This window comes from Trichophyton verrucosum (genome assembly GCF_000151505.1).
Source record: "Trichophyton verrucosum HKI 0517 chromosome Unknown contig00276_1.f1.exp, whole genome shotgun sequence".
In the NCBI taxonomy this organism is placed as follows: domain Eukaryota; kingdom Fungi; phylum Ascomycota; class Eurotiomycetes; order Onygenales; family Arthrodermataceae; genus Trichophyton; species Trichophyton verrucosum.
The window spans coordinates 1-9,490 of NW_003315469.1; the positions used below are offsets into that span (position 1 = coordinate 1).

Sequence of the window (9,490 nt, forward strand, 5' to 3'; positions counted from 1 at the left end):
AAAAAAAAAAAAGAAAAGAAAAGAAAAGAAAAAAGAAAAGGAAAAGGAAAAAGAAAAAGGAAGAAGCAGAAGAAAAGAAGAAGAAAAAAAAGAAAACAAAAACTAAAAAAAGGCCCTTTTTGATGCCAAGGGGAGGGTAATGGATCAACGAGCCCGGAAGCTTCTTTGATGTTTACTTTTTTCCTTTCTTTTGCTCCCTCCCTGTGTTGGCTGGTTGGTGGTGAAAGGGGGTTTGGTTGGTTAGGGGAGGGAGGATGCGCAACAGAAGTCCAATATATGCGGCCAATGCGGATGTCAGCGAGATCGTCCATCACCGCTGAATTTTTCGAGACAGCCAGTCATCGATATGGCACATCCATGTCGAATTCTCCATTTATTCTGGTGTTTTCCCTTTTCCGACTTGACGGAGTTTTGTGGGGTTTTTTTTTTCTTACGGGATCGATGTGTGTTTCCCCTGGTTCCTTCGACTCTTCACGCTAGCCTAGGGCTGGTTTGTCTCTTTTAGGGTCAAACGGGTTTCAGCATCCACAGGCAGAAGGAGATTTTCGTCCGTGGCCGGCTGGGACCAGGCAATTGAACGTGTGCAGAGCCGTGGCCTGGATTTGAAAGGGACAGAGAGGACGGCTGGCTGGGCATCAACGTCCCCCAGTGCGTGCCAGGCATGCCGAGGTTGGTACACGGCATCGATAACGCGATACATCCTTTTTCCAGAACAGAGAACGGGAGCAAGGGCAACGGGAAAATAGATGCCTAACTGTCTCGCTGCATGAACTAGTTACTCGGCAATTGCGTTTTTTTGACAGCTACGCCGCTTCGTTGATCAGTACTCCGTACCACGACAATCCACGGCCAACAAAAAAGTCTTAGCCGATGTCTAACTCCGAGCAGCAGCAAACGAACAGCCTATTATTATTGCTTCTCTCATATTTTTTTCTTCCCCATACGCCATCTCCACTCTCGTATGCAATTCGCCCAGATGACAAGATATCCCCAGCGATAATTTTGTGTCGTCCTCTCGTCGTGGTTCTCGCTGCCCGTATCCAGCTGGTGATGGCCCATCAGCCCTAGCTTCCCCGGCCCTTGGTTATGCTTCAAGTGGTTGGAATTTAGCTACTTTTATTATTTCTTTTTTAATTCCTGGGCTTTTAGCGAGACTGGTCGGATTGGCCTATCTGCCAATGTAGATACGTCTTCTTTTTGATATCTACTTATTGAAGTGTTATTGCAGGGTGTTGGCATCCCTTATGATTTTCGCCCGGCCATGGATCTCTTTACCGTTCCCCCCTGTGTGCGGGAAACCCCGCTGGAAAGGAGAACAAACGGTCTTGCAACGGCCTCTAAAATAATATAGTTAGCTGCTGTGCTTAGTTATTTAGCTATAGCTGCGCCTGCTTATCCACCAGGGGGTGAAGTGATGATGTGATGTGATTGACAAACGTGCTATTCGGCACGACGGTGAAAATCCGCACTCGACGAAGGGGCTGCTGGCGCTCCCGGCTGGTCACGGAAGGGCTGAAACATTGACGTCTTGCGAATCAACAGAGATTATTTCGTAGGTGGCAAGGATCATACATTTTGTTTTATTTTTTTTTTTTATGTGCCATCGCTAACAAGGTTACAGGTCTCATCACGCGGTTGAGTTGGCGTTTCTCTCAACGTCAACAAGAACGTTAACTCGCTGGCTAGTTCTCTTACGCCGACGGGCTAGCATTCGAGTCTGCTTCTCCTTGGGGTCCTATTAGCGACGATGCGGGAGGCTAGAGGGGATCTTTTTACCTAATACAATTGAAGAATACGGAGTACGGATATACGGCAGTTCTAAGTTGGATTTTACCTTATACTGGCACATCGATGGCTTTGCAGGTTCGCACCCTCTCCTATCTAGGAAAAGACGGCCTGGCCCAGAACTCAGAACAGCAACAAGTAGTGCAATATGCCCCTGGCAGCGGCCTTGGAAGGGCCAGCTAAGGTGTCCACTCTGCTAATACCCTTACTTACATGTTCGGGCATTTTCAGCTGTCAGGGATATGAGGGGACGGACGGACGGAAGTATCTCTTACCCATCATTTTATTTTAATATTATTGTTATTATATCATTATTATTATCATTATTATGCAAGGCTGTGCGACATCGCTACTGGTACTGTGTCTGATGCGTCTGATACTCAAATACAAAGGGCAGTTCTAGTTCTGTCGGCTCCCGTACGCCCAGGGGAAACAGAGAACTATCTTGCTTGAGCATTGCCCAGGGAGATATCTGTGCCATCAACATTAAAAAGAATTAAAAAGGAGATTCGTTATAAGATGAGTACAGGTGTAATGGTGTAATATTCACAGGAGACGCTTGGACATGTATCAATAATTACACGGCAACGGAAAGGCCTTCTAGTTTAAGGCCCTCCCCCTCCCCCCAAGCCATGACCAAACTTCAGGGGCAATGGAGGGTCCAAAATAAAGGCATTTCGGGGAGAATAAAAGTTAAAAAAAAAAAAAAGGGCTCGATGATGGGTTTCCAGCAAAAATGCCCATAGTAATAAAGCACAAGCAAAAAAATATGAGAAAAAAAAAAAGGCATTAAAAAAGGGAAAAGAAGCAAGTAAGCAAAAGAGGAAAAGGCATCAAAAGGAAATGGAACACTGGATGAAAGGAAGGAATGTAGTTGGATAAATAGAGAGGTACAGGAGGAAAAAGGGGGTGATGTTGAGGTTGGAGTAAAGGGATGAAGGCAAGAAAATTCGTTGACAGTAAACAAAAATATTTGCCAGCCTGGTAACAGGCAGGGTCCGGGGATATCGAGAAAAGTGGGAAGAAAGGTCGTTAATGCGTCTGGTTAAACGGATACACCGTTGGCGTTTGATCCAGGAGCACTTGGCATCAACCAGTGGTAAGTAAGTCAGTATAGAGGTACAGGGGTAGGAGCTAAATTAAGAGACACAAAGGAGAATCGCGCACAACACTTGGCAGGATAGGTAGAAGAAAAAAAGAAACGAAGAGAATAAATAGGATAAGAGGGCGGGGGAGAGATGATTAAAGCGATTCATCCGTCTAACGGGTCGGTCGGGGGGGAGGATGCCGAGTTCACGGATGGGCCAGATAGTCTTTTGCAATGCTCGACTCAACAAGCTGTGGTCGCTAGGGTTGGAAATGAATAAAACAAAGAGTATAAGTCGTAGAATATATCGATAACATGACGATGTGACAAATGGAAGGGTATCATGATCATTCGAAAGCAAGCAACATAACGAATCGGTTATCGTTCGACTTTATGCCAACCATTTAGGTACGCCATTATCCCGACTCCGATCAAAACAACACCAAGCATAGAGGCATAGGGTGCAGACCGTTCAAGCAACACTGAGTCCTGCCGCTGCGGCTTTGCGAAAGCCGCTGCCGCAGATTTGAGCTCCCTTATTTCCTCCGGGTCGATGGAGCGACAATTCTCGATGACCTTGTCGATGTTGGTGGTGGATGAGCCGGATGCTGATTCCTCACCCGGAGGAGCGGCGGTGGCGGTCTCAACCTCGGCTTCCAAGACACCTCTGGACCGCGGCGAGCCCTTGGAGGCAGAGGCAGCAGCAGTAGCGCTCTCTTGAGCCTTCTCCTGTCGGATCTTCTCAATCATTTCTGCGAGGGTCTGGCGACTCTCGGCAGCCTCCTTTTCCGCCCGCTCAGCAGATTCCCTGTAATGGTTCATTTGCTTCTTCGCGGCTTCCATCTCAGCCAGCAGCGTGTCAATGCGGCGCTTCAGTTCGTCGGATGAGGGCTCTGGTACTATAGGGGGAGACACTTCCTCGCTCTCGGCGTTGGCGATCGGCTTGAAGTCTTTTTTCTCTGGGGATTCTGTGGTGGTGGAATCGTCCGGAGCCTTGCTTTCTTCTTCAGCCACCCCCAAGTCCACGTCTACTTGCTCGTCTGGCCCAGGATGAGTACCATTGGAAAGCAAAACCTGGCTGGGTGGCTGGCTCTCTAATTTTCGAGCACGTTCCTCAGCACTCTCACGAGCACTCTGCTCACGACGCAGCATATTCTCAAGCTGCTTGACTTTGCTAGCCTGCAGGTCCAATTCTTTCTTGGTGGTGGTCAGGGCTTCAATTAAAGATAGTATCTGGCTCGACTGGGCCGGGGTGATATCAGTTGCGGCTTTGGCCTTTTCGGTATCATTTCTTCTTAACGACATTTTAGGCAGTGAGTCGGTAGAGAACGTCCGCGGTGGAGCGTCAGGCTTCTCGGGAAGAGGTTGTTGTGGGGGTGGTGCAGGAGGGTCGGAGAATCTCGACATGGAATCCGTCTTGTTTAGCTTGGGCCGAGCAGGTGGTTTTGTCCCAACGGGGCTCTCGGCAATATTGTTAAGAAGACTGGCCCGCTCTTTGTTAGAGGTCTCTGGGTTTGATATAGTGCTGAGGAAACCAGAGGTTTGGCCAAGGTCATGATTCAGCTGCTTTGCCTGTTTCATCTCACACTGTCAAGTAGAAAGTTAGTATTAATGTTTTGATAGCATAAGATAAAAGGGCAAAGACATACCGTAAGCTTTTTCACAACCTGTTCGATTGAAATTGGAGAAGACCAATAGTTCATCTGCCTCTGCTGGTGGAGGAGGTTGATATGGTTTCCAGGCAGACTTTGTCCAGAGCGTACACTTGCTGCACTTGCAGTCGAGGATGCACTTCCAGCCCGGCCACGCATGTGAGACAGAGGCTGGCTCAGGTGATGAGGGAGGAGGCCACCACCCGTCGTGGGATCTATGTCACCAAAATTCAAGTCTAAAATATTCATATTAGGTCCATGGATGCCTGCATGCTCGACCTTTGCTGAAACCTTGTGATGGACAATTGACTTTTGATCTTCACTGATAATGTCGATACCGAGTTCCAAGACATCATGTTCTCGCAGTTCATGGGGTTCAGAGTCTCTGTTCTCGGGAGACAGCCTTTGACCGTTGACAAAGGTTCCATTCGATGACTTTACGTCTCTAATCCAAATCTTTCCAGCTCGGTCAGACCAGACCTCAGCATGCTGCCTTGAGAGGACTTTTGAATCAAAGTATCCATTAGCGGGGGTGGGAAGTGTTTTGGCATTCGTTTGGCGTCCAATACGCAGTACCTCTGGGAAGTAAGGCACGTTGATCTGTTTCCGTTCAAATGTACCGTTTATAGGAAGTAGAGAGAGCACGACAGCTGGTTCATGGGGCGGCCTACTCCCGGGACGTACTCCATTCTGCTGTGGTGGCATGATGTGCTGCAGGGGAACCATGGGAGGTGTCTGGTGAAGAGCAGACATGGCCGACGAGGCAGAGACTCCCGATGGAGGAACAGACACCGTCTGAGGCCGAGTGTTGGTCACGCCCGAGACCGGATCTGCCTTTGAGCTGGACCAGGTGTACCGTGACGGTTTCTTTCTGGTGGTTGCGTTGGAAGAAGACTCTGCACTGGATCCCTGGGCTGGAACAGAAACACCATTACTCTGAGCCTGTATCGGCAGCTGGGAGGTAACCGTCGAGGTTGAGGAGGTTGAGGAGTTCGAGGAGAGGGAAGAAGAAGAATTTGACCGCTGAACACTTTTGCGTGGCATCAACATTCGCGAGACCTCGTCTGCACTCATTGAGGAAAGGGAACCTTGTCCACCGTCACCAGTCGGGTACCATCCTAGACGAGGCGCGGATTGCACACTGGGTGGCGACGCAACAGCAGTCATGGAGAGGGCGTATCTGTTTCTGGGGTTCGGGCCTCTTCCTTGGGATAGAGAGAGCGAGAGGGAGGGCGAAAGAGGGCAAGAATGTATCTCTCCCAGCCGTGACGAGAGGGAAAGGGGAAGAAGATATGTACGGTCCGGATCAACCAGTCTCGACCTAGGCTGCGTACTGTAGGGCTATATCGAGAATAGCACCATACGGGGTGATGCTGATTGCCGGAGACGGCCGCATGCGGTGACGGTGACTATATCGTGAGAATACAGACGGTGAATAACACTGCTGCTGGCAGATCCAACCTTATCTTTAATTAGACCACGCGAGTGCTGGCTCAGGACATCACATACCAGACGCAACGGGCAGTCTATAGGCAAGGGGCCAAGGTCTATAGCGAGTCGCGTGTCCTCTTTCTGAGGCGGCTTGTGTCTTGTTTGCAGTTGAGCAGCAGGTTATATGGGGAGGAGGATGAAGCAAGCAACTGTGCACAAAACCGGCCGCCAGACCCCCCCGTAAAAGCAGGAGACGGCGTTCGTAGACCGGGTAGAGAGCGAGAGATGAAGCACCCAACGCCACCCTTCGCCGCCAGTGTCGACTGGCCCTGCAAAACACCCTGTCTTGGTGTCCTTTTCGCGCTCTCTTGCGTCCGCTTTTTTCTTTGCTTCTTCGCTTTCTTCGCTTTTTTGCTTCAAGTTTTCGAGGGTTTTTTTGGATTTTCTTGATTGACCGAGAATGGAAGTCACATGATGAGAATAGAGCCAATGAGAGGTTGATTAGTCAGACGAAGAGAAGGGGAGACCAGACGTTGCGAAGGTGAAGGAAGAGACGAAGACATACAATAATAGCTAAGGACGACGAAGCTGCAAGTGAGCAGAGAGGAAAGGGTCAAGTGAGACGGAGACGAAGACGAAGCAGACGAAGCAGCCACAGACAGACAGGTCAAGATGCCTCCAGTTATGCCGTCGGGTGGTGGCCAGATGAAGGCGCCATCGACATTTGACAAGAGTACGCATTCCTACCAGGGTCTGAAGAAGAGGGCGAAGAAAAGAGTGAAGCTAACCAGTTGGTGCAGTGAAAATGGGTGCTATGATGGGCGGATGTAAGTCTTACCTGGGCAGCTTCCGCTGACCCTTCCCGCAAGCTAACTGGCTACAGCTGTTGGCCTGATCATGGGCTTCATCATTGGTATGCTATTGATTCCACGGCTCCTCTCTTTCTGCTCCAAATCCAGTAACTAACGGCACCAGGAACCGTCTCGATCTTCCAGTACGGCGCCGGTCCAAACGGTATAATGCGCACCCTAGGCAAATACATGGCTGGTTCGGGAGCTACATTTGGGTAAGCAGTGTCTTGCTCAATGGCATAGATACCTAAACAAACCGGCGGAGGCTAATGGCGGATAGCTTTTTTATGTCGATTGGCAGTGTTATAAGGACAGAAGGCCACCCGGGCGCCTACCAGATGTGGTCTGCTGCCCATAGACGGCCGATGCTTATCCCCGGCCAGTTCCAGCACCGCCCACAGGCCCGGAGAGACTAAAACGCACTGAACTGTGTATTATCTTGTTTTGATCACACCGTTCCATTTCACTTGGAGCAAAATCTGTACAACAGCATGGGGAGGGTTGAATAGCGATATATGACATTTAATGAAACGGCGTCTTGTCTTCCGTCTTTCTCTCTTGGATACCAGTTTGCACGGGCTATGAATTTGATTCATGGCTGATGGCTTGTCGGTTTGTCTTTGGTAACAGGCTCCATACAGGCTACTTAAGTTGCACTTCAAGCTGGGGTGCCAGTTTATGTGCTGGTTACTTGTGGCTCTGCCATGCGCTGAGTATTGCGGCGCTGGTGCCTCCGGTATTTCTCTACCCACAGAGAAGCCACCAAACTTTTAAATACTTATCTTCGATAGTTGAACGGATGGTCACGGAGCCTTGGGACGAATACACGCCACTGGCAGGCAAAGCAATGACCAAATAAATATGTAAGTAGGTCAAGAGAAAGCCATCACAAGTGTGACTGACGGTTCGTATACTACCTTCGAAAGCAATCATTTACCATTCTCAGGCCATGACCCATGGAGTTTGATCCGGAAATTAGTCACCAGCTAACCATGTTACGCGCGAAGTCAAATCAAGGTCAGTTTTTGGTAGTTTTGTCGATTTATGCTTATGCTATCCGCAACATCAACTGCCACTATCTCCCTTCACTACTCAACATCAGCTACCTTCGGTAGAATATCTCAGCTCAAGCGCTTCCAATATAATATCTAGCCCAAATGCCACTATCTATTGTGGTTCGCTCAATACGAGCATCATGCGCTCCAGAGACGACTATCAGCTGACAACCTTGAAATATCTCAAGGACAATACCGAATCAATCAAGGAGAGACTCCTTTGACTATTCCTAGCTATTCCTCAGAGGCTATCTTTCCATATACCACCGAAAAAATGATGCTGTTCGCCAGAAACCATATGGTCTAGGATCTCTAATAGCCGAGTGCTTTCATACGGAAATATTATAACTCACACTTCTGGGCTGCCCAAGGCCTTCGGGCCTATTTTCGGCGATAATGAACTACCAAGATCAGATCTGCAGTACAGTTCTTCCTTCTTCCTGGCAATGGGAAAGCTGCAACACCTTGATTTTACTCCGCTAAATGATCAAAGCCTTCCTATTGATAATTAGATAATTGCGTTTAGGTCAAGCCGGGTACTAGCCAAGGTCGCAGTGATTGGTATGGTCAAGGCAGCAACTAAAACCAACCAAGATAAGAACTGCTAACCACTCTCCAGGCAGGTGATACATCGCTGCTAGATCTTTCTAGCCACCATACCCCCTTGAACATCAGGCGCACAACCAAGCAACAGTACAGCATACGATGGGCTCGCAACAATTCTATCTATTGGAAAGTAAAATTACCTTCCGGCAGCCCCGGAATAAATAATACGCATAGACAATACCTCCGCTGCGCTTTTTGATTTCCCATGCATTTGATCCTTGCCTGTACCATGAATACATATGCACGAATGAATACCTTGTCCCTTTCAATTATCTTTCTCTGTTGCTTCCTCTTTCGCGAGCCACGTCCTACTTCCGCTTGTGATTCCACGCGCCTGAAAATCACCCTTGCAAAGTGCCTTTTTTTCAAAACACTCTTGATATAATTATTCTGTGCGCAAGCTCCAGAACTATACTGGAGTTGCTGAGTTATCCTGATTAAGAACCGCAGACCATCAGGGAGCTAGTTATACCCACCAATGGAGCTGAAGAAAAGCGGGCCATTCCAGAGAGCTGACCTTTACGCCACATGGCTGCTCTAGCTGGAGGCGAGTATATCGACACGGCCGGGCTTTTGATACTACTATAACATATAAGTTGGCTACTCTGTTTGGTTGAAAACAGATCAAACTTCATTGGATGCTCAAACTAACTACCTCCACTAACCACCCGCCGCCTTTCCAAAGAGCCACTCAACTTAGGCAGATCCAACACACACATTATACCCTGCCCAGAGGCTGGCACAGGTGCTGCCTACAGACGGATTCCAACTGTAGCTATTCCCTTGATGTCAGAATTATACCTTTCAGGGGCAAAGGCTTATATCAACTTACAAGGTCTGAAGGGGGATATTGTATTGATCAGCGATCTTCTGACAGTAGTCCCCCGGAGCTACTTGATGCCACTTGTTACCTTTAAGGCACGGATGTTAGTCAAAAGCCATATAAGCTAAGGTTCCCAGGCAAAAGATATGGAACTTACACTTGGAATTAACATTTGGCTGAGTTTGTTGGGACGTATTAGA

The 9,490-nt window shown here is 48.5% G+C and overlaps 2 protein-coding genes across 2 annotated transcripts; one reads left to right on the top strand and one right to left on the bottom strand.

The window, feature by feature from the left end:
* Window positions 1-13: 13 nt before the first annotated feature.
* On the top strand, window positions 14-106 carry TRV_03293 (uncharacterized protein; the record flags this gene model as incomplete). The annotated part of the gene is made up of 1 exon (XM_003022535.1): window positions 14-106. A coding segment is annotated over one exon (93 nt), but the record flags the coding sequence as incomplete, so codon positions are not given.
* A 3,144-nt stretch (window positions 107-3,250) lies between these two features.
* Window positions 3,251-5,691, bottom strand: TRV_03294 (uncharacterized protein; the record flags this gene model as incomplete). Its single annotated transcript, XM_003022536.1, has 2 exons — window positions 3,251-4,459; window positions 4,522-5,691. The coding sequence occupies 2 exons, from the start codon at window positions 5,689-5,691 to the stop codon at window positions 3,251-3,253; spliced, it is 2,379 nt and encodes a 792-aa protein (XP_003022582.1).
* Between the last annotated feature and the right edge of the window lie 3,799 nt (window positions 5,692-9,490).